At 44.3% G+C, this 25949-nt stretch overlaps 1 protein-coding gene across 2 annotated transcripts in view; it reads right to left on the reverse strand.

The window, feature by feature from the left end:
- Window positions 1-1321: 1321 nt before the first annotated feature.
- Window positions 1322-25949, reverse strand: part of LOC117365355 (galectin-4-like) — a 38593-nt gene continuing 13965 nt past the window's right edge. Inside the window, exons 2-9 of one of the 2 annotated variants that reach the window (XM_033955706.1) lie at window positions 22856-22944; window positions 16303-16507; window positions 15743-15892; window positions 15632-15649; window positions 9641-9673; window positions 5106-5194; window positions 3634-3799; window positions 1322-1670 (exon numbers count right to left, since the gene is read on the reverse strand). In XM_033955706.1, coding sequence (XP_033811597.1) covers window positions 1524-1670; window positions 3634-3799; window positions 5106-5194; window positions 9641-9673; window positions 15632-15649; window positions 15743-15892; window positions 16303-16507; window positions 22856-22944 — 897 coding nt within the window. In that variant the 3' untranslated portion in view covers window positions 1322-1523. The remainder of the gene's footprint in view (window positions 1671-3633; window positions 3800-5105; window positions 5195-9640; window positions 9674-15631; window positions 15650-15742; window positions 15893-16302; window positions 16508-22855; window positions 22945-25949) is intronic. The other variant, XM_033955707.1, reaches the window with a different exon arrangement.

The following is a 25949-nucleotide window of genomic DNA, read 5'->3' on the forward strand; positions in this document are numbered from 1 at the left end:
TCCCAGAAAAACACATCCAAAATGCAGTGGTTCACCTACTAAAAAACCACAGCATATGGGACCACATCACCCTAACACTGGCCTCAGTCCATAAACAAAAGCTGCACATTCAAAGCCCTAACCTTAGCCTACAACTTTGTCCATAACATGATCCTGGGTAGGGTTACCATATTTTCATCCGCAAAACACATGACCCTGCCCCGCCCTCAGCCTCCTCTCTTCCCCGACAAGCTCCAGCCACATCTGGAGGGCCTGGAGCATGCACGGATGTGTGAGACATCATCCACACATGCTCAGAGCCCTTCAGATTCGGCCAGAGCTCGTTGGGGCTGTCCTAACCCCGGACAAATGCCGGGTTTTGGAAAGTCTGTCTGGGAGACCAGACAGTCCTCTAAGAGGACGTCTGGGTTCTCCCAGACATTTGGTAAATCCTAATCCTGAGATACATGCAAGACATGCTCCCAGTTTACACACCCAGTCTTCTGCTCAGATTGCAAGGAGAAAGTCACCAGACAATCCCACCTGGCCGCTCACTGTTACATGAACAGGCCTGCAGAAACTCACAATTTATACCCAAACTCTGGAACCAAACCCCACAATCGATCCAGTCTCTGGATTCACTACTGAAATTCAGGAAGGCCCTAAAAATAATCTGTTTACTTAGCCCCAGCTGACCACTACCCACAACCAAGAACCTACATCGAGCCCAGAAATTCAGAAACCAGCAGAAAAGCATCTTGCACCATATATTAACCTCACGCAACTGTAACAGCGCACCAGCAAATGAACCACGTATGTACCTATTGTAACCATAGTCAGTCTATAATGTCCAAATGAAAATTCATGTTGTCTTATTACATTACATTAGTGATTTCTATTCCGCCAATACTTGTGGTTCATGGCAGATTACAAAAGAAGTTATTTGGCCATTTCCAGAGGAACTGAAGAGTAGAGCAAGTTGCTTCAGAGAATTGGGATGAGTCTTGCGGAGTTAGTTTGTCTTCAAGTATGTCTTGAATAGGATGGTTTTTATTAATGACTAATGTCTGCATATCCTCCCCATTTTATAATTTTATTATTGTAAGCCGCTTAGAAATTAGATAAGCGGGATAACAAATTTTAATAAGACTTGGAAACTTGGATCCTGGTCTATATAATGCATATAACTCTGTAACCTGTATTATGCATGTATGTAACTCTTTAGCCCATTCTGAGCTCTTCTGGGAGGACAGGCTATAAATCCAAATAAATATATAAATAAATAAATGTACAGTCATTGTGTTGCATATTGTATCTTCTTGACACCTCCCAAATAGCAATATAACTTTTTCATATAAATTTATTGAACCTTCTCCCATGCAATACACAATCTTACATGGAGTTCAAGCCATGATTTTTAAAGCCATTCAGTGGAAAGTGAGGTCGCCAAAGGCATGAGAAAAAAGAAGAAGCAATGTCAAGGGACACAAAGGAGAACATGTTTGGGGGGAAGGGGAAACGATATGAGGAACCAGGGCACAGACTTAGCAATAGACATAGGCAATAACAACATCTCCTTGTATTTCAAGAGTGTCGATCTGCTGCAGATTCCTGGAGCGAAGTTCAAAGCTGAAGATGTGATGTCCATTTACGTACACCTTAAATCGCTGATCCCCACTGCGAATGGACATCTGGGGGGGAAATAAAAACACATGAGAAAGATGATAGACAGAGATGAGCCGGATCCAAGTGTGATTCTGTAAAGCAGTGTTATCGCAAACTGTGCGCCTCCTGAGATTTCAGGTGTGGTGAGGAGGAGAGTCGTCCACGCCGGCTGACTGCTGGTGCAGACGACTCTCCTCCTGGCTGGCGTCTCTCCTCCTCTCCCCGCACCTCCCGGATGCTTCCACCGAAGCGGGTCACGGCTGGATGGGCCTCCACGCATGCGCAGACCTCGACGCAATGATGTCACACATGCCCGTGATCTCATCGCGTCGACATACGCACACTTCCAGGTGCCTTCCGGCCGGGGCACTGGATTTATGTTTATTAAGAACTTTATAGACCGCGTAACCGCCTATAAGGATCGAAGCGGTAAAAATAGGGTGCTTGCTGTTTATAGAATTCTGCTTAGTGCAGATTGCCATAATAGACCTTTAAGCGTCATACTTACACCTGGTGTAAATGCTGGCACCCAAGTTGGGCGTGCTGACCCGGTTCTCTAACTATGCACACAGCTTTTTGGAATGCCCCCGATCTGCCCATGCCCTTCCTATGGCCATGACCCCTTTTGAGTTGCATGCTACAGGAGTTAGGCGCACTGCTTATAGACTAGCGTGCAGCCAAACACACATGCAAATACTAATACCATGTTTCCCCTAAAATAAGACCTACCCCGAAAATAAGCCCTAGTTAGATTGCCCCCAAAGCTCCTCCCGAATGTCCACGCATTCCCCCCATTGCCCTGCACAGCATCTTTCCATCTCTCCCTCCCATCCAAACCCCGCCGACCCTCCCACCGCGAGACTGACATACCTCCCTCCAAGCAGCAGCGTCGGCAGCATTTTAAACAGGCTGCTTCGTGGTCTTCTCCCGTCGGGTCCTACCCTCTGCCGCATCACTGATGATGTCATCAGCGACGCGGTACAGGGAAGGCTCCTGGCTGGAGAAGGCCATGAAGCAGCCTGTTTAGAGTGCTGCCAACGCTGCTGTTTGGAGGGAGGTATGTCGGTCTCACGATGGGAGGGTCGGCATGGGAGGGAGAGAGGGATAGAAAAATACTGCAGAGGGAAGGCACAAGGGGATGGGGAGAGGGGAGGAAAGATGCTGCACATATGGGGGAGAGAAAGGAAATAAAGATTGGGGTGGAGAAGAGGAAGGAAGAGATGATCATTGTACATAAAAAAAAATTTGACATCCCCCGAAAATAAGCCCTAGTGCGTTTTTTGGACCCCAAATTAATATAAGACCCTGTCTTATTTTCAAGGAAACATGATAGGTGGTAATTAGCTTCAATAATTGGTTGTTAGCACCCAATTAATGAAGGTTATGAGCTCGTTATTCGGTTATTTTGCACAACTCTCTCTGGAGTGTACCCAAATTTTGGTATGATCTATAAAATCTGGGGGGAGGGGGGTTTCAAGAGGAACCGAGAAAAATAGCATAGTAGCAGGTGCAAGGGGAAAAAGCATGAGAACTCAACAACCACAACATCAGGTGAAAGTGTAAGTGCATCTAAGTCATTTGACCAATGGATCAACAAAAGAATATACGTTTATTGCAAAATAAAAAACAAACAAACCCAAAACCCTATGAGACCACCCAGGTCCTTTCAGAAATGACTGCAGGACTGCGAGATGGAAGCTCTCCTATCTACAGGATGTTGTGGGATAGCACTTGCCGCAGTATATGCATTAGGAGTTATGGTGTGGTGGCCGTGTTAGTCCACTCTTCGAGGTAATAGGTAGAAATAAAACAAAAACGTAGGCAAAATAAAAATACCTTTTTATTGGACTAATTTAATATAGCTTAGGATTAGCTTTTTTAAAGCAATCTGCTTGTCATCCAAAAAGGAAAGTGTCTCTTGATGAATCTCCATTCTTTGAGTTACGGCATCAGAGGAATTTGTAAAGTTAGTGTAAAAATGGTACTTACATCAAAATGTTCATCCTTTTTGAAGGGATTCAGTGCTACTTCACTTTCTTCCGCCCCCCAAACGCCATTCAGAAAGGCATTTCTGGCCACCACGTTCTTACTGGGACGAGGATTAATGTGCACGGGAATGTCTCCAGTGGAGCCTATCTTGAAGTTTATTGAAAAGCTGTGAACAAAAGTAGCAAAAACACTTGAACCTCTGACTGATCCCAAGTCAGCTCATCAGAAGGTCACCTGATTGCTTTGTAGGGCCAACCTGAACTTGGATAGAAATACAAAGTGACAGCAAATAAAGACTTCACAGTCTACCTATCCATACCAACTACTAAACTCAACAAGCCCTTCCCGTCAATCTTCTCCCATGTTTTCTTGAATTGAAATATGGTTCTTGCCTCCAATACCTCCACTAGGAGTCTGTTCCCTGCATCTACCACCCTTATTTCCTTAGGGGAAAGGTTTAGAACAAACGCCAGGAAGTTCTTTTTCACTCAGAGGGTGGTGGATACATGGAACGCGCTACCGGAGGATGTGATAAGCAGAAGCACACTACAGGGCTTCAAAGAGGGTCTGGACAGGTACCTGGAGGACAAAGGGATTGAGGGGTACAGATAGGAGTAGAGGTAGGTAATAGGGATAGAATTAGAGGATCAGAGGCAGTTACAAAATTAGTCAGGGACACTGTTCAGGCAATTAGGCCTGATGGGCCGTCGCGGGAGCGGACCGCTGGGCAGGATGGACCTCTGGTCTGACTCAGCGGAGGCAACTTCTTATGTTCTTATGAGTCTGTCCTCTTTCAACTTCTTCCTGGAAGTTTAACCGTCATCTCTAGCATGAGCGGTGAAGGAAAGCTGATGTGGCACTTACACTCTATGGAGAGAGTGTCTGAAACCTACCTGAAACCCAGAGATGGATCATTAATCTTTGAAGCAATGGATATGGGGAAAAGGAGAAGGTGAAGGGGATCGTGCTTATTTATCTCTTCAGATCTTTTCGCAAAACCTTATAAACCACTGTTTCTCATCGCTTTTTAAGCAATAGCTCCAATGAATGTTAATGGATCTTTCTTTGCGATCTAATCATGTAAACCAAATCGAGCTCCTACTTTTTAGGACACAATTCGGTATATAAGACTAAGAATTAGATTCGATTTTAACCTTGAGAGACATTACATTAGTGTCTTTTATTCCGTCAATACCTTGCGATTCTAGGCGGATTGCAAAAGAGGTGTTCTGGGAATACCTAGTGAAATTACAAGATAGTTAATTAGATGAAGCGTTAAGATCTGGGGATAGGTTGAAAGGTCAGCTAGATCATATGCTAGATTTGAATTAAATCATGCCTGAAATTAGCAAACTGACAAACTTTAAATTAAATTATTGATTCCTGAGGCTGGGAAAGTACCTAGCATTCTTTGATATTAAAAGTATGAACCCTAAGGGGCAGAGATCTCAAAGTGACAGCTCTGTGTGTACCTTTTGGAGCTTGAAGGAACAAATCCTTTGATAACAAATGTCTTCTTGGGGGTCATCCCACCAGGAATATTAGCAGAAAATGGAAGATGCTGAAAAATAATACATATATATTCAGTTTTCTAGTAATCTTTGATCATAGAAATCCATGGCTTCTGGCCTTGTTTGTTTTTTTTGACAATGTCTACATTGTTCTAGTTCAAATACAACCACATTATCTGCTTCAAAGATCCTGGGCTGATTCTAGATAGTATTCAGTCTTCATCAATGTTCTCAACCCAGTTCTTGAAACATACTTAGCCAGTCCAGTTTTCAAGATATCCACAAGGAATGTATATGTCCTAGATTACATACAGTGGAGGTAGCACATGCACATTTATCCCATGCATATTCATTGTGAAAACCTGACTGTCTCTTTATATCTTGACTAGTCTTTAAGCCCGTTACATTAACGGGTGCTAGAATATATGTATGTCTGTCTTTCTTTCTTTCTGTCTCTCTCCCTGCCCTTGTATCTTTCTTCTTTTCTTTCTGTCTCCCTCCCTCCTATTTGTCTTTCTTTCTATTTGTCTCTCTTCCTGCCCCCTATGCAGCATTTATCTCCCCCTCTCCACTTTCCTGTACAGTAGCCATATCAGCATTCCCTCCCCCTCCATTTGCCTGTGCAGCAGCATTTCCCCCCCTCCCCACTTCCCTGTGCAGCATTTTCCTCCCTCCCCACTTCCCTGTGCAGCAGCTGCAGCAGCATTCCTTCCCCTGTCCATTTTCCTGTGCAGCAGTTTGTAATTTTTTGAGACTGCGAGAAGGGAAGGTGGGGGGGGCCGGCAAGGAATTAAGAGAGCTGGCCACCCTCCCCCTCCATTTCCCTGTGCAGCAGCATTTCCCCCCTCCCCACTTCCCTGTGCAACGTTTTTTTAGACTTACCTTAAATTAAGAGGGAGCTGCTTAAAGGCTAACGGCTCCCTTAGTTATTTTTAGAATTTTTTTTTTTAGTTCAAACCCGTCGTCGCGGCTCCGTGCCTCCATGTATGAACAGCCTTTATTTGGCAGCGGGAGTAGCTGAGAGGGAGCATTAGAGGTGGATCGCCAGCCGCCAGCGCTCAGCCGCACCATGGGAGAGGCAGGAAAGGAAGGCCGCCGCAGCCTGTTTGCTGGTTTATCTGGGTAGAGCTGCACCCCTGCCGATTTGTAGGGTGGGGAGTCGTTACGGGGATCGCCGGCCGCCATCGCTCAGCCGATGTTAAGGAAATTAGCATTTATCCTAACTTTGTTCCTTTAGGCAGCCTCGGTCAGCATTAGGGTTTCGCCGGCCACCGGCGCTCAGGCGCACCGTGAGAGCCGGGTGAGGAAGGCCGCCGCAGCCTCGCGGCTTCCCCCCAGCTGTGTAACTTCATTTTTTAGTTCAAAGCCGCCGCCGCAGCTCCTCTCTCGATCCCCGCCCGGTGCGGTTCGAGAGAGGAGCCGTGGCGGCGGCTTGAGCATAAGCCCAGACCTCGGCTGGCTGCAGCGGTGGTAAGCACGCATGCGCACTCTCATGGCCGCGACGGATCAGGGAACACGGCTTTAGAGTGAGCATGCGCAGCTAGCATTTTATTATTATAGATGGCTAAGTTGAGAACCCCTGATCTACATGTTCAAAGGTTTGCAGACAATGGTATGACTGGGTTACTCCTCTTCTGAATCAATTACATTGGTTGAATTTTCTCTTTGGCTTCCGCCACTGGTATCATGATTTGGTAGTTAAAGCGGTATATCAAGCCTCAAATTTGAAACTAACAGGTTTCCGGGTCTTGCTGCATCTGTGTAGAAAGAACCGACATTTCAGCCATCATGCTGTGTCTTTCTTCAGGGTGTGCTGAGCTCTACAGTGTGCCTTTATATATAGTGGGTCGAGAAATTTGAATTTTTGGCAGGAAAGTTTGTGGGCTGACCTGATTGAGAATAGGGAAAGTCTGTTGGTCATGAATTTGAATTTTGGTGAGAAAGTTTGTTGGAGGTCCAAGTTTGAATTCAAATTTTGGCGAACTTTTCCACACAATGTAGACCTCGGCATACCCTGAAGAAAGCCACAGCATGATGGCCAAAACATCGGTTCTTTCTATACAGACGCGGCAAGACCCGGAAACCGGCTACAAAAACATCGATTGATGATGGAGAAAAAAAATAAATAAATTAAATTTGTTCTATATAAATTGTTGCAGGAGATGGGACCAGGAGGTTTAATGAAATACAGTATATAACTTTCCCAATAAATAGAGCTACCTCCCGGTATAAACAGTCATTGGTCATTTGAAATCTTTGATGAACAAATCTTTTGAGTGTATAGGAATAAAGCTTTGGAATGATCTTCCAGCTGCACTCGGTGGCGTAGTACAAATATTTTGAGTTTATAGGAATACAGTACTCCACTGAAATTCACGGGGGTTCCGTTCCAGGAACCCTCGCGAATTTCAAAAATCCACAAATGCGGTTTTTCACCTGTCAAAAGGCAGGGGAGGCAGGAGAGGACAGCTGGAGTGCCAGCGGGTGAAGAAAGTCACTCGTGGTCTGATCCGACCGCCTCTTCCTGTAGTAAAGTCGCAGCTCCTAATTGGTGTAGCCCAACTTTACTACAGGAAGAGGCAGTCGGAGCAGACCGCGAATGAGCGAGTCTGCGATTCATGAACTGCAAATTCACAGGGGAACACTGTAAAGCTTTGGAATGATCTTCCAGCTATACTCGGTGGCGTAGTAAAGGGGGTGGGAAGGGGGGTCGGTCCACCCCAGGCGCTGTCTTGGTGAAGGCGCAGTCACCCGTCCTCCTCTCTGCCACTCTGCTGCCACGCATGTGTGCTGCTTCCCTTTCCCTATAACTCTGTAAAGTTTGTGGCACTAGCAGCAACCCCCAAGCTGCTGTCGTACCAGTGTCACCTCTTCCTCTTGACCTGCGCCTAGGAAGTGACGCCAGAGGAAGAGCTGACGCTGGCGCGACAGCAGCTTGGGGATTGCTGCTTCCGCCAGGAATGATACAGAAGCACAGAAGAAGGGATGCGGCACGCAGGAGGGGGCAGGGAAGGAGGGTGTGGAAGTGGAAGGTGTGGGGGAAGGAGCGAGTAGAGGTGGGGGGGTGGAGAAGAGGGCGGGGAGAGGCACTACTCACTCTTGCTAAGCCACCGACTGCACTAAGAAAAGCTTCTCATTATATGTTTAGAAAATATTTTTTTATTTTTAATGATTGTTAAATGAATTATTTTGTATGGACATATTTTTAAAATTCTTATCTACCTAAAATCTATAGTGTGAAAAGTGCAGAATATAAATATAGAATAGAATATGAACCAGTGTTTTACAAGTGGGTCCTGGAGCACCCTCCGTTGCAAGACAGGTTTTCAGGATATCCATAATGAACATGCGTGAAAAATTTGCATACAATGGAGGCAGGGTATGCAAATCAATCTCATGCATATGCATTATGGATGTCCTGAAAACCTGACCTGCAAAGGGGAGACTCCAGCACCAACTTGAGAAACACTCATATAAACAAGTGGATAAAAGCGCGTGGCGCGCAGCTCATGGAATTCTTTTCAACCCCTCCACATGTGCGCACATGACCAAGTCAGAGGTGAGAGGGGAAGGGGTGGCTCACTGCGGAGACATCTCTCATTATTTACCTTGTTGCTGTTTCCACACAGCCTCTCACTGTTCACGGTCCCTAAGTTAACATTTAACAAAGAAAGTCTTGTTGGGATTTCTGGGCCAGTTATGTACAATGCAGAACAATCAACTGGAGAGTTCTTAAAGGATGTGGAGGACAAGGAGTAGACTAGGGCAGGGGTAGGTAATTCCAGTCCTCGAGAGCCGGAGCCAGGTCAGGTTTTCAGGATATCCACAATAAATATGCATGAGATAGATTTGCATCTCAAGGAGGCAGTGCATGCAAATCTATCTCATACATAGTCATTGTGGATATCCTGAAAACCTGACCTGGCTCTGGCTCTCGAGGACTGGAATTGCCTATCCCTGGACTAGAGGGTTAGGGAAGTACTACTATTTACTACTATTTAACATTTCTATAGCGCTGATAGGCATGTGCAGCACTGTACCACAAAATATTTAAGAGATGGTCCCTGCTCAGTAGAGTTTACAATCTAAATTATTAGATGGCTGGACAGGTAAGGGCTTAGGGCAGACATGGGCAACTCCGGTCCTCAAGGGCTGGAATTCAATCGGGTTTTCAGGATTTCCCCAATGAATATGCATTGAAAGCAGTGTATGCACATAGATCTCATGCATATTCATTGGGGAAATCCTGAAAACTCGACTGGATTGCGGCCCTCAAGGAGGGACTTTGAGACCCTTGATCTATGTGGACTATTCAAATTGTTCCCTTTAACTGGCCAAGAGTACAGATATGTGCAAACTTCCTCAGTTGTACAAACCTAGAAAATCAGAACTAGGAGAATGTTCTATTGCAGGCCTTCTGTTTAAAAAAAAAAAATAAAAAATTAACACACAGTTCTCCAGTATTGAATCGTACACTTACATTATACTCAACTTACCGGATTGTACCAAAGTTGTCCAGTCATTGGCTGCTAAATGAGATTTAAAAGTAAATAAAATAAAATACAACAATTAATCCAGTGGTTTACCGGTAATCAAAGACAGTCCAAAACTGCATGCTGTAGGAATGCTAATCAATTGAAAAACATCAACACAATTGAATGATAAAATAACCAAACATCCAGACAAACAACTTATCCATCCAACTAATAAACAACTAAGAAATTGAGTGGACAGTTACCCAAATATCCAGTAAGCAATTGTGTGCATACCCATTCAACTGCTTAAAAAAACAACAACTAAGGATCCAGACACCCAGGTAACTAGTCAAAGCAGCTGACAGACCAAAATGATTCATCAAACAAGCAGGGCTGGTGTTAGGGATATGCAAACAAGACAACAGTCCTGAGCACCGTGCCACAGAGGCCCTAAACGTTGTCGGAAGCTGGAGGTGGCATAGCCAGCTGTTGAACCATGGGGCTTCTTCCAAATTATTGTTCTGGAGCTCAGCATGATCTAACATTGTCTCTGCAGGCAAAAAATGCTGCAGTGGGAGGGAGGCATTAGAGCAGGGCTACTCGATTGCGGTCCTCAAGATCCACAGGATAGTCACAATGAAGATGCGCGAGAGAGATTTGCATTCACTGCCTCGTTGGCATGCAAATCTCTTGTGGAAATCCTGAAACCCTGTGGACCTTGAGGACTGGAACTGAGTAGCCCTCTGCTCGAGCAAGAAGCCATGAAGAGAAACAAGGAAATATTTATTCACAGCATTGATGGTTATATACACCAACTGGCTTCCCAGTGAAGTTGGAAGAGGAAGGAGACCCAAGATAATGTAAGATAAGCATGAAAGAATGAGTTGTGAGCATGTACAGTAAAGCTGGAAAGCAAATCCTCTGGTGCTACATCTACAAAAGACTGACATTGAATGGTTAAATAGAGTACCACCCACTGTGAAATCAGTTAGAGACTCCTATTTCTGGATCAGTTTGTAGTTTAGATCAGTGGTCTCCAACCCTATCCTAGAGGCCCACCAGCCAGTCGGGTTTTCAGGATAGCCAAAATGAATATGCATGAGAGATATTTGCATGTAATGGAGGTGACAAGCATGGAAATCTGCCCCATGCATATTCATTAGGGATATCCTGAATACCTGGTAGTCCTCCAGGGCAGGGTTAGGGACCACTGGTTTAGGTGTTAAGGTCAATAGTATGCTTTCAGGTCTTAAGTAGGTTGATTCAACCATTTGCTCATCATTTTATCAAATTGTGATTCTTGTACAAGCTTTGAGATCTACTCTCTGATAATCTCCATTTGATTCTACAATCATTCGTATTAAGTAAAATGGACTACTGTAATAGCTTATACTTGGGTTTATGCAAGAATGTGTTAAGATCTCTTCAGGCCCTTCAGAACATGGTGTTGAGATTACTTGGAAGATGCCCCTTAAATGAACCTGATTCTCTGTTTTTGGAGCAAAAGCATCAGCTGCCTTTAAAACAGAGGATCTGGTTTAAAATGGGATATATAATCTACCATTTACATTTTGAAGGGTATCCAGCTTACCTGCCTCACTTGCTCAGGGTGAGGGAATCTAAACTGAATTTATGATCTAATGGTACTAATCAATTAACTGTCCCTCCTGAATTCAAAGTTAAATCCAGTAAAGCATGCTTATACTAGTCCAAAATGCAACAGTAAGACTCATATACACACTATGGAAATCAGAACACCTATAGGTTTACTGGCTTCCAGCTATTCACAGAATAACGTATAAACTTTGTATAATTACCTTCAAAACCCTTTACAATAAGACTCCCGCTTTCTTATTTAAACTATTAATTCCATATTCTGCAAAGAGAATCTTAAGATCTAATGAACAAAACCTATTGTCTATCTCTTCGTTGAAAATTATAAATACAAGATGACAATTTATTTTTTCAGTTACTGCACCACAGACTTGGAATGCCCTCCCTATATTTTTAAGGGAAGAGAAGGAATTTGGAAAATTTAAAAGTAACTTAAAAACATTCCTCTTCAAGGATGCCTTTGCAAACTAATTTTATTATCCTACAACCCCATTCTATTTTTATCATATTTTGTTATTTTGTTAACCCTCTGTATTTTACCCTTAATGTTCTCTCTTTACTTTAAAGATTTGTATTTCATTCCTCCGTACCTAATGTTATGAATATGTTAAATTGAGTGTAATTCTGTCTTTTTTAAAATATTTTTATTTATTGTATTGTCACCTAACAAATGTAAATTTTAAACTGTACATCGTTTAGAAGTATGATTAAGCGATTAATCAAGAAACCTAATAAACTTGAAACTATATGAAACTACTTTGGCTGCCGATAACTGCAAGCATCACTGCCTTTAAGATCCTGACGGGCAATGCCCCCAAACTACCTAACAGAGTTGGCCATCCTACTCCAGGGTGCCTCTAACAGATAGTCCACCACTTAAAATTCCCAGCATGCAACAATATAAAAGTTATCAGGCAAATTACCTTATCCATCTAATATCAATTAGCAAAATGCTGAAACCAACTACCACTTACATTACGATCTTGTGACCACTATCTCGGATTCAGAAAGCTTTTGAAAGCATTTCTGTACCAAGACAGGGAGCCAGCCCTGAAGTAACTGAGAGGGTAATTGTAAAAGCCCATTTCTAAACTGTCTAATGCAACTCCTGGGACAAAACGATGAGCCAACGATGACTTACTTGAACTTGTAACTATGTATTTGTAACTAATACCTAACTTGTTATTAGTAAATGTATTGATCTACCTGTACTAGCAACTCTATTGAATGTCCATGTTAAACTGTCAATTGTAACTTTCTGGGCTACTGACCCAACCTCTTGTAATGTAATCCAACCTTGAACTAAATAGGTAAAGGCGGAATAGAAAACCTGATTAACATAACATACGGTTTAGCATAGCAGATGCTATTTTAATGGAACTCAACTACCCCAAATTTAGAAAGCAGCTGAGAAGCCTTTTGGCCCCGAGTCTATAAAGTCCGCCTAAAGTTTTCTCAAACCTTTGCTATGCTTAAGTAGTGACTTTGAAGTCATTTTGATGATTTACCATTATCTGTCATCCTCTATAATAAAACTCTAAGAGCGCATGCGCACTTAGGACGGCGTGATCCCTGCCACCATGTTCTCTGGGTCTATGCCGAATTCCATTTTCGAACACAGAGGCAGGGAACACGCTGGAGACTCTCCCCCCCCCCCCCGCCCTCACTCACAAACCGCTGCCGTCACCGCAGCTCCTCTTCAAAGCAGTCTGCTGAGGTTCGCGGCCGGCTGTAGCGAACCTCGCAGGCCGCTTTGCACCTCGGTAGCACGTTCCCTTTGATGCACGGGATCGCGTCACAGGGAACGTGCTACCGACGTGCAGAGTGGAATGTGAGGTTCGCTACAGCCGGTCGCAAATCTCAGCAGGCTGCTTTGAAGAGGAGGGCAGACGCAAACGACCAGGAACCGGATGCTGGACAGGGGGAGCAGGGAAGAGGTGCTGCTGGACAGGGGGGTAGGTAACAGGAAGGGAGGCCTACTGCTGGACAGGGGGAGCAAGGAAGAGGTGCTGCTGGACAGGGGGTTAGGTAACAGGAAGGGAGGCCTACTGCTAGACAGAGGGAGCAAGGAAGAGGTGCTGCTGGACAGGGAGGAGGTAAAATAAAGGGAGAAGGGCTGCTGCTGGACAGGGGGAGCAGGGAAGGGGTGCCGCTGGACACAGGAGAGGTAAGAGGAAGGGAGAAGAGCTACTGCTGGACAGGGGGAGCAGGCAAGGGGTGGTGGTGGACAGCCGCGGAAAGAGAGAGACAGACAAACAGAAAGCGGCCAAGGAGAGAGAGAGAAAGAAAGAAAGAAAGACACATACATCTATTCTAGCACTCGTTAACGTAACGGGGCTTAAAAACTAGTTTAAAATAATTGTGGGTTTTACTATATAATGATTTATGCATTTGTTATGTCATTCTGTTTTATTTGTGTTTTATCATAAGCCTCATAGGACCATTAGATTTACGTCATGTACAAAAAATAAAGGCAATGAAAAATGAAAAGGATCTGCTGTCATATTTTACATTTCTGTTTTTGAAAACAGTTAGTAGGCAGCCAGCCAAACAACTGGCCAATTTGCTATCTGATGAACCTGCTGGATTTATTAATAAAATAGTCATGCCAGCAGCCAATAAACGAATGAATCAAACAGGAGGTGGAGCCAAAGCAACAATCCTGCTGACATAAAAATTGCTTTATACAATGGAATCCAGTTATTTGAACTCTTACTATTCCATATACAGGCAGTTCCCGGGTTAAGAACGAGTTACCTTTTTTAAAGCTGTTCTTAAGTTGGATTTGTATGTACCGTATTTTCACGCATATAACGCGCGCGTTATACACGATTTTACAAACCGAGTATAACCATGCATGTTATATGTGTGAGTGCGTTATACAATTTTTTTTTTTTCTCATTGCGATCCGGCATCCCCCCTGCGAACCGGCATCCTCCCCCCCGCTCGCGTCACTCCCCTCCCCCGCGATCTTATATCCCCCCCGCACCGCAAAGACATCGCTTACCCGATTGGGCACCGGCACCAGCACCAATGCACAGGATGTGCCAGTGCCAGTGCCCGAAGATCCTCCCTCGCCTGGGCTGGGCTGGGCGGTGCGAGGGAGATCCTCCCTCTTCCCTGTGCTGGGCTGGTCTGGGCTTTGAGCATTTGCGCATGCTCAAAGCCTTCTGGTCTCGCTCTCTCCGAGATTCTCAGATTCAGAATCTCGGAGAGAGCGAGAGCAGAAGGCTTTGAGCATGCGCAAATGCTCAAAGCCCAGCCCAGCACAGCACAGGGAAGAGGGAGGATCTCCCTAGCATCACCCAGCCCAGCCCAGCCCAGGCGAGGGAGGATCTTCGGGCACTGGCACTGGCACATCCTGTGCATTGGTGCTGGTGCCGGTGCCCAATTGGGTAAGCGATGTCTTTGCTGGGGGGGATGTAGGATTGTGGGGGAGGGGGGTGATGAGAGCATGGGGGGGAAGGATGCCGGTTCGCAGGCCAGAAGAGGGAGTAAGCGGGGGTGGCGGGAGGAGGTTATAGCAGCATGCGCGGTATACGCGTGTGCGTGCTATATAGATTTTTTTTTACAGCAATGCTTTGTTCCCACGTGCTATACGCGTATGCGTGTTATACACGTATGCGCGTTATACGCGTGAAAATACGGTAACTCAGAACCTGTAGATTTTAAGATTCACACTGCTTATCTCTGCTCCCAGCTGACAAAAGGGCCAACTGTCCCTATCAGTGTTCCCTCTAAGGTACAGCACGCACAACCACACACTGTTCTTAAGAACATAAGAAATGCCTTCACCGGATCAGACCGAGGTCCATCTTGTCCGGTGATCCGCGCACGTGGTGGCCCATTTAGGTACTCCTTTTTGGAGACCGGGATTACCTGTATCCCTCAATATGATTTGCCAGAAGGTGTGCATCTTAATGTGGCCAGGCATCATTCCTGAATCTGTTGCAGAAGTGTAGGAGTCCACTCCATGCCACTGGAAATACCGCTCAGTGAAATCAAATGAAGCCACCATCGCGTTCTTAAGTACGTGTTGTACTTAAGTCAGGCGACTGTAACTCGGGGACTGCCTGTACATTTTTCTTTTTGCTTCTCTTCCCTCGGGCCTCCAATCTTTTGCCAAAAAGGGATTGGATGACTTCCTGAAGGATAAGGGGATTGAAGGGTATAGGTACAGGTATTAAATGAATAGGGGATGAAAGACTTAGGTAAGGTCCAATGACAGGTCACGGACCTGGGGGGCCGCCGCGGGTGCGGACTGCTGGTCTGACCCTGCAGAGGCAATGCTTATGTGCTTATGTGCTTATATTAGGTCTCTACTGCCCTATCTAGATCCCATTTTTCTTCTGTCCATGCTTTATTTTTTTTTTTTTACTTCTCTCATTTGATACTTACAAGGAGGGATGTCAAACCCTGAAAATATAAAAATTTAAAAAAATAAATAAATACATATATAGTTTGTGTCTTGTATCATCATTACCACCCGATAGTGCTTACGTAACTTACCACTAATCCACCTTTGCTAGCCAATCCTGCGTCATAACCCATAATGCTGACAGCCTGCAGGCTGATGTCTCCTTTCACACGAAGCCAAGCGACACGCTCCATGGGTATATGATGAGTGTATTCATAGTAGGGGTGACCGTCCACAATCACCTAGAAAAGTAAAGAGGGAGATCTGAAATCCTCTCTCATGAGCCAAATCCGCAATCACTCCAGTTTGCAACAACTTGTGCATCCTCTGTGGCCCAGATAGAAAGGAGGGACTCAAGCACAGAGGCAAGTGAACAGGAAACTGGTGAAACAGAAGAGAGCTGGGCTGGCAACCCTAAGCAGGATGGAAAGACTTAAGAGAGGGAGATACCAAATTACAGCTGGGGGTGTGAGGAAGGAGAGATACCAGATTGTAGGGATAGAGGAGGGGGGGGGGTGTTCCAATGCAAAAGTTGGCTCTTTGGGTTTTGGCCAGGTACTAGTGACCTGGATTGACCACCGTGAGAACAGGCTACTGGGATTGATGGACTTTTGGTCTGACCCAGTAAGACTATTCTTGTATCCTTATGTACCTGATAATTGTTCTTGGTGATCTGAAAAACCAACTCAAATTGCCTCCCGCTCTTAAAGGGTGTTCCCTTCTTCTTCTCTTCTTCACCCCATTCGTTGTCCTTGAAAGAGTTGAAGATGGTCCGATCGAGCCCATCATAGCGAGGGTTCATGTGAAAGGCAACGTCCGAGCCATCATACTGTCCAGTGGCAAACTCCACACAAAATCTGTGAAAATCGGAGGAGGGAGGGACAATTTTACATCAAACTTACAACAGGAACTCTTAGTAAAACATTTCCAAAAAGGAGACATTATCAGAATTACAAAAGCATTTGAAAGGGATCAGCACAATGGTTGCGTTTCATCTCATTTGGTTTCATTCCCTTCTTTCCATTTCATTCAATTTTCATTTATAGCATGTGTTAATCAACAATAATAATAATTTTTTTAAAAAACCTAAATAAAATGAACCTCTACCCCAGAAATGTTATTGAAAGTTCCTTTTGAAATTAACACTGGGTTTTACTAAACCACGGAAGAGCTTCTTACCACAGGCCAGTGAGATAAATGTTCCGACGCTGAAAGGTATTGAATGTGCGTCAGAGCATCTACCTTGCCGGCCCGCAGTAAAAAGCTCTTCTGCACTTTAGTAAAAGGAGCCCTAAATGAGCCTCTTTCGTTACAAAATGAATGCACGCCCCTAAGATATGATTAGTCATTAGAAGCTTTAGCTGTGAGAAGTGGCTTACATATCTGGAGGTTCACTTGGAGATTCTGGGTTCCATAATCGTGATCAGGAGAGGCTTGAACCCTGATCAGTGGGCCATTCCTGGATTTCAGTGCACTTAACTTGATAGAGTACGTCTGAATATCCCCACTGACCGTCAAGACATTACTCATCTAGGGCAGTGTCCCACAAACTTTCTTGAGCCGCGGCTCGAGGTACGCGGAAGTGTGTGGGCGTCACCGTGATGACATCATCATATCAACATCCACTCATGTGCAAAGGCCTTTCAGACGGGCCCTGAGATTCCAGTGTGTGTGTGGGGAGGGGGTGCTGGCAGAGAATAGGGACGGAGAGAAGGAGAGGTGCTAGTGCCGGCTGATTGCCTACAGGACATGCCTCTCACCGCGAGAGACACATCCTGTAGGCAGTCAGCTGGCACTGGCGCCTCTCCTCCTCAGTGTGCTGCGGCACACCTGAAATCTGAGGAGGCACACAGTTTGCGATACACTGATCTAGTGCCAGACCAGTTGATGGCAGAATCAGGACGATCTGGCAGATTAGTGCTGGTGCTCGCATTGAAATATGGAAGGGAAGGAGACAAAGATGCAACCATGGGGGGATGAGGAGGGAAAGAGATACCAGACCATATGGTAGAGTGGGAGACAAAGATGGAAGGGAAGATTATGATACCAGACCTCAGGGGGGGGGAGGAAAGGAGAGGAGAGAGATGCCAAACCATTGGGGGGGGAAGAATGAAAAAGGGAGAGATAGAAACATAGAAACTGTCGGCAGAAAAGGGCCACGGCCCATCTAGTCTGCCCACACCAATGACCCACCCCTTACCTTCCTCTTCCACGTGCCAATCCCATTTTTTCTTAAAATCTGGCACGCTGCTGGCCTCAATTACCTGCAGTGGAAGATCAAGGAGACAGAAATGGTAGACCATAGGGTAGGGTGGGGTGAGGAAGGAAGAAAAGAAAGGAGAGGAGAGGAGCAATATGCCAGAGCATGGGAAGAGGGGGACTACAGAGAAAGGAGAGAGAAAAATGGAATGAATCATGTAAAAAGAGAGGGAGCACAGGCTGGATGGAAGTGGTAGACAGTTTATGGAAGGTGGTTTTGGCATCTGAAAGCTAATTGAAAAATGTACTAGTCCAATAAAATGGTGTTATCATATTTTCCATCTTTTGTTTTATTTTTATTTGTTAATTTGTAAAGTTGGACCTACACAAATGGTCGTCTGATCTTTGCCTGCTTATCTACACAAGTGCCAGCATTGAATATTAAATGGTGCTCAAATAATTTCCAGGTCCGCAGCTGACCCAGAAATTCAACACATACGCTCATACATGGCGTAGCATTGAATATTAAAATTATATTCCGCACTCAGCTGTCAGTAGCTTTAAAGCTACTGATCTCCATGAGATGAATGTCAATGGGAGGGGAGAAAAATTTCTACTGTCCTGATGCTATTTTTAAAATTTGACTTTCCCCTGTATCTAGTGCTACCAGACGCACCCAGCACTGTACACATCATACGCAGGTCCTTTCTCTATTACTAGTGGACTCACAAGCTAAGATTTTTTTGTACCCAGGGCAGTGGAGGGTTGGGCGACTTGCCCAGGGTCACAGGGAGCTGCATTATCCATTAAGCTACAGTTACTGTATTTGATATACCGCCATTGTTAACACGATTGTTAAGCCACAGCAGTCTGCAATAAAAAGGGTTAAAAATTATAAAATCAATAAGGACAAACAGGGTAAATCAACTATGACAAAACAAATATAATTTGGCTACAACGGGAAGGAAAGATTTACAATAGATAATCACATTTATTGTAAACCGCTTCGAACTTCATGGTATAGCGGTATATAAGAAATAAATTATTATTATTATTATTTCGCCATATCTACAGCAATTGCATTGGCTACCAGTCGCCTTCAGAATCCTATATAAAACTGTAACGATCCGTCATCAATTCTTGTATGGAAGATCCTCATTACTCCCAATCTGGCATTTTATCGTTTTGGCGGGTTTTTTGTTTTCTTTTTTTTCAACTTATATTTCTCTTGTTTTCTTTTTCAACTTATGATTATCTCAATAAATAAATAGTTCATAATAAATATATTTTCCAGCAACATTAATTAATATGAAGTGGAACTTAGCTTTTGATTTGTAGTTCTTCTCCCCTTGCCGCCGGGTGGGAGGGAGGTAACATAGAGAGGATCTTGAACATTAATGAATTGAGATGGATGTACTACTTAAATTCCATGATTCCATCAGGGTTACATGAGACGTCAGACTGGATGGCCCAGGTAGATCTTAATTGAAAATGAAAAATTGGGGGAGGGGTTCTTGCAGGAGTCCCGCTCATTAAATCCCTTTTGATAAGGTTGAACTTTAGGTCTGTTTGATTTTCAGCCCTAGGTATGAGTTAGCGCTGGTTGGGGGGGCGGGAAATAGTTGTGTTAGCTGTGATTGGTTCCTTTTGGGTTGGCGTCATTGGGAGGTTCTGTACTTCAGGGAGGTAGTGAACACCGCGGCCATTTTGACATGCTAGCGGCTATGAGAAGTAAGCAGGAATGATAAATTAAGGTATGATTCTTTGAGAGTGAGAGGTTTCTCCTGTTTTTATGGTATGAATTTAAAAAATGGGAGGTCATGCTACATTGTTTAATGTTCTTTTGTAGGTTTCCCCGTCCTGATGAAGTATTTGCGAAACACGTCGGCAAGGGAATAAGAACCACAAATCAAAAGCTAAGTTCCGCTTCATATTAATTAATGTTGCTGGAAAATATATTTATTTATTGAAATAATCATAAGTTGAAAACAAGAAAAAAACATAAGTTGAGAAAAAGAAAACAAAACCCCCCGGCAAAACGATATAATGCCAGGTTGGGAGTGATGAGGATCTCTGCCACCACAAGTTATATTACTGAGGTGGATGTCTGAAAATCCCTATAATGCCTGAGCATTGAGCATGAAAGTGCTTAGATACATATACAGTTAATACTACCTCCTGTGGAAGTTTGTGTGTTATTGGTCTGGTGAAAAAAGAAAGAAATAAAGTGTATCATTTGGATGGCAGTTATACGCCAAACAGATCATTACGTTCCGAAAATCTAGTTTTACTGAAGACGAATGTGACCCCAAAGCATGTTGAGACTGGTAAAACAACTTTCTGCTACACAGGAGTTAAAATATGGAACTCCCTTGTGGGCCAAATACGAAACGTTTGTGAAAAGGGAACGTTTAGGAAACTACGTACTCAAGACGCAGCTATTTGCAGACGCCTTTTTCTAGTCAATAATTGCCCTCCCTGGCAAAGCTGACGAACTATTCACAACCTTTATTAACATGGTTTTGGTTTGTAGATATGATTTCTGAGAGTTATTTGTATGCCTAGCTTATGACGATTTTGGTTTAGTTCTAAATCAAATAAATAAATAATGGGGAACCACAAAAAGTAAAGGGAAATAGAAAAGTTTTTATTAGCAAGAAAAAAAAATTATAAGAGTGGTGTCAAATGCCATTTTAAAGTAATGAGCCTTTAACTGAGACTTATTTTTCGGTCCTAAGATATAGGCTATGGTTCATAGTCGAAAATGCGCAGGACAATCGAGCGCTGACAATACAGAGTAGACAATCGCGCGCAGGACATCAGCGTGCCGGACTTAAACTTCATTCTAAAGTGCTCCGAGTGGGGGTTTGTTAAGTTAGTACTGTTTGCGCTGCCGTTGGGTGGGGGTGTTGGGGGAAGAGGGAAGAGGCGTTTTTCCATTTTTTTAGGGAAAAACATCAATTTCCTCTGTAATGGGGGGGGTTCCCCCACGCCCCCCCAACGGCAGCGGCATCAGTACTAACTTAACTGCGGGGGTTCCCCACCCACACATGCACACCCTCAGAGCACTTTAAAATTGAGTTTAAGTCCGGCGCGCAATTGTCTGCTTCGTATTGTTGGCGCTCAATTGTCTTGCGCGCTTTTGTCCCTTCACCATAGGCTACTCCCCCACTTGGTGGGTGAATGTGTGCACTACATACAGATATGAACGAATTAACGCAGAGTGCAGGGGATTTAGTGAGGTATTCAGTAAAATTTGGAGCCCATTGACTAAATTTGTAAAAATATAATAATATATTTTCATCAGATCTTTCCTTTGATTTATTTATCTTTACACATCCAGGGGGGGTGGAGGGAGGGGAGTAAATATTGATAGAGATATTTGGGTAACTTTATTCTTCATTTGTATTATATATTAGGTTATATTGTGCTATTATTATATGCAAGAAAATGAAATTATTGAATGATATTTATGTTACCTGTACAGATATTAATGTAATGAATGTAATACCTACTGTTCTTTCATTTGTATGACACTGTTTTTGATTAAAAATCAATAAAGAATTAAAAAAAAACACAAAAACCTCTATACAGAATTCCATGTATCAATGTTGCTTGTAACCCACCTAGAACTCTAATTAACGAGGATGCCTATAACATAATATATGCACTCCATATCCCTGGATTGGGCTAAACTAAACTAAACCTTAAGTTTATATACCGCATCATCTCCACGGAAGTAGAGCTCAGCACGGTTTACAAGAACTTAAAAATGAGAAAGGGTAGGAAAAGGTTTACATAAGTTTATAAATCGAGTGGGAAAGTAAGGGAAAAGAAATTACATGTTAGAGAAGAGCCAGGTTTTTAGTTGCTTGCGGAATAAATGGAGGGAGCTCAGGTTCCGCAGCGGGATGGTAAGGCCATTCCAGAGACCTGTGATTTTGAAAAGAAGTGATTTTCCCAGTTTACCTGCGTGGAGAATACCATGTAGGGAGGGGAAGGATAGTTTTAATTTATGGGCGGTCCTGGTGGAGTCAGGGCGCGAGGAGTTAAAGGAAAGTGGGATTAGGGAAGGAAGGATGCCGTGAATAATCTTAAAAGCCAGGCAAGAGCATTTGAATTGGACTCTGGAAATCACTGGGAGCCAGTGAAGATTGGCCAGGAGTGGGGGAGACGTGGTCAGATTTACGTTTTGCAAAAATCAGCTTGGCTGCCGTGTTCTGAATAAGCTGGAGTCTTTGGAGGCTTTTTTGTTGTTAAGCATAGGTAAATGGCATTACAATAGTCAAGTTTGGAGAGGATGATGGATTGGACAAGGACGGCAAAATGTTTTTGGCAGAAGAAGGGTCTTGCTTTCCTTAGCATGTGGAGGCTGAAAAAGCATGATTTTGTCAAGGAGTTGAGGTGGTCGTTGAGAGAGAGAGAGAGGAATCGATAATGATGCCAAGGACCTTGCTTGAGAACTCAAGGTGTACGGCAGCGCCTGAGGGTAGTGCGAAGAGGGAGGGCAGGTGTTCTAACTTTGGGCCGAGCCAGAGTAATTTTGTTTTTGGGCACCATGAGAACAGGCTACAGGGCTCGACGGACCATTGGTCTGACCCAGTAAGGCTATTCTTATGTTCTTCTGACAAGCAGGATAGGACAGCCATATCACCTGATGGCACCGCTTTGGACCTGCTCCTTGCAAAACTCTTCTCAGCAGGCACTGACAAATGTTCTCTTGCAACGGAAGCTGTTGTTACAGTCAACTGATTTAGTAACTTTCTCTTGTATCCCTGGTATATGGTAACCTCTTTAATAGGGTAGGAGGCTGTACCTTCTTGTTCAAGTATTCAATCGACATAAGCAGACAAACAGATAGGATTGTTTTAGCAGAATTTGAGAGCTCTTGCAAATCGTGTACAATAATTATTCTGGGAACAAAAATTATAAGCCTGTTTTTACGTTCCAGGAAGCAGTTTTTTAAATGACTTTTTTTTTCCCCCAAACAAAGTGTGATAATTTACCTATTACAACTTCTTGCAATGGTTGCACGTATGTAGACGGTCACCCCTGGACGAAGTCCTCCAGGAATTGAAGTGATATAAGGGACAATCTGGAATGAAGGCAGACAGACAGACATTTGAGTGACAGCACTGACATTTCTACAGAGCTGCAACTAGGTACCTTGGGAAGGTGTATTTCTGCCTCCCCATTCCTTTCTCCCTCAAGTTTCAAGTTTCAAGTCCTTCTATGGTCTCATGCCTGTCCCACTTTCTCGAAGGCAAGAGAGCTGTACTCTTCCTGCCTTTTCACCTGCCATTAGCCCAGCCGACACATGCATCTCAGTCATTTTTCCATCTCACTCCAGGGATAAGCAATAGAGAATGACACGGTGACAAAATTCATCACCGTTCCCGTCCCCGCGGATAACCGCGGGAAACCATCTTCATGTCATTCTTTAAGGAGAGAGGGAAGAATCAGAGTATGAATGGCCACAACCACTGACCCTCAAGCTTTGCTTTGAAGAATGCTGGTGTAGAAGGATTGAGGTTCAGATAGACTAGAGAATGGCAGTCTCTGGTATCCAGAGCAGATATTGTGATGTCATAATGCCTCATTCCACCAGTGCCTAAGAGCCAATCACATCAGTGATGTCACAATGGCTTCATTATCCTTGGCTCACATAAGAATTAGAGTATGAATGGCCACAACCACTGACCCTCAAGCTTTTGTGAAGAATGCTGGTGTAGAAGGACCGAGGTTGAAATAGACATTAGAAAATGACATGGGATTATTTCCTGCGGTTATCCATGGGGACGGGAACGGAGATGAATTTTGCCACCGTGTCATTCTCTAATAAGCAACAAAGGGCTAGATTCACTAAGGCCACGGATCCGATCCGTGAGCGATCCAATCCGATCCATGGCCGGGGGGCTGATTCACGAAGCTCTCAACCGACTGCATGGCTCACTCTCCAGCGATCCTGACGCATGCACAGACCCATCTGTAGATGGTCTGCGAATGCGCTGGCCCTCCGTGCCTGGCAGCAGAAAACAACACTTTTTTTGCGAGCCTGTGATTTTAATCCGCTTTAAACCCGTGGTTAAAACCACAGGCTTACACTGCGGGGAAGGGCAGGAGAGTTGGGGAGAATCGGGGCAGGAGAATTGGGACAAAGCAGGGCAGCAAGAGAACAGGAGAATCGCGGCAGAGAGTCAGGGCAGAGAGCAGGAGATTTGGGGCAGAGAGTAGGAGGTGCAGTCGGAAAGGACGCGATTGACTGGTCCCCAGCAGTCGCTTGTTTCTTTGATCAGCCAACCCAGTTGGTGTTCCAGTTTTCGTTTAGTGAATCGCTGCATGCCTATTTTGCATGCTGTTTCCCCTCATTTGCATGCACGGATCGGATCAGAGGATGATCGGCCACGAGGTTAGTGAATTGGGTCGGAGGAAAATCGGATCACAAAGGGGTCGCAAACCGATCAGTACACGATCGGTTTGCTTAGTGAATCTAGCCTCTAGTAGTTTGAGAAGCAGGTTGAGAACCTGGAAGCCAAATTTCACTTCACTCACAGACACTCCTTGTGATCTTGGGCAAGTCACCGCACCCTCACCGCACCTCAGGCAGTGGCTTAGCAAAGGTGAGAGGTGCCCGGGGCCACGCCTCCCCCACCCCTCATCTGCTCCTTTCCCGCCCCCCTCCTTCCGTGCGCCTCTTCCCTTCCCCGTACCTTTTTAGCGTTCCTGGTGCAAGCAGAAACCCCAATCTGCTGCTCGTGTCAGCGTCAGCTCTTCCTCTGACTTCACTTCCTGGATCCGCACCTAGGAAGTGACATCAGAGGAAGAGCCAATGCTGGCGCGAGCAGCAGGTTGGGCTTGCTGCTCGCACCGAGAATTTTAAAGAGGTACTTTGGAAGGGGAAGGAGTGGGAGGGGGGCTGAGAGGAGGACAGGTGACAGCGCCTCCACCAAGATGGCACCTGGGGCAGATCACCCCTCTCCCCCACTATGCCTCTGGTCTCAGGAACAAATCTTAGAGGTGTATGTACTCAACTACATACCCAGGTTTAATAGGTAGCACTTTAGATTCACATCAGGGCTAAGAGATAAGGGGGGGGGGGGTTACCTTTAAGCTGAGTTGGTATCTTCCAACTGCATTGCTGCCAGTGGAAGGTGATGCTTCAATTCTGTGTTTCCAAATCACTAGGAGACTTACTTTCAATCTCCTCCAATGTTCTCACACTTGTGAAGTAAATAACTCTTAATCGTTTTATACCGACCCTCAGAGGTACCACCAGATACGCAAGACAATTTCATTGTATCTGGCTTAACTTAAGTATAGTAAACTGGGTGGTCGGCAAGTCATGGCTTAAAGCCTTGAAAAAACCCCGATGGGTGAAACACGTCGGCACAATAATCCCTGGACATTAGACCATGAAACTACTGAAAACTATCAAGCTAAGTACTTTAATTCAGCATATGCATTATGGTTATGATAAAAAAAAAAAATTTAAATACTAAAATAATTTAAAAACTTAAGAAATTAATTATTTAATAAGGAGGACCCAGTGAGGAATCGGTACGTTAAGCCAGATACAATGAAATTGGCTTGAGTATCTGGTGGTACCTCTGAGGGTCGGTATAAAACAATTAAGAGTTATTTAATAATAATAATAATAATAACAGTTTATATACCGCAATACCGTTAAATTCTATGCGGTTTACAGAAGATTAGTGGAGTACAAGTTGAGTTGACGTACAAGTTGAGTTAATTTAAGGGATGTGGGAACAATGGGGAGAAAGGGCAAGAGAGGGGAAGGAGGGAAGTGGGTCAGCTGTCTAGGTATTTCAGGAATAGGTGAGTATTTACTTCACAAGTGTGAGAACATTGGAGGAGATTGAGAGTGAGTCTCCTTTTACCATCTACATATATATATATCTTCTCATACACAAAAACTTCTCTATATTTAATAATATAGTGCTATATAGAAATTGAAAGCACTAGAGACAGGTAGATTCTCTGGAATCTTGCAGAGTTTGCCTGTCCTCCACTATTGGAAATGTAATAGTGAAAAGCACCCCTCCCCCCCCACACACACAGGCAGGACTATAGGTGGAGGAC

This window comes from Geotrypetes seraphini, chromosome 8 (genome assembly GCF_902459505.1).
Source record: "Geotrypetes seraphini chromosome 8, aGeoSer1.1, whole genome shotgun sequence".
NCBI lineage: Eukaryota > Metazoa > Chordata > Amphibia > Gymnophiona > Dermophiidae > Geotrypetes > Geotrypetes seraphini.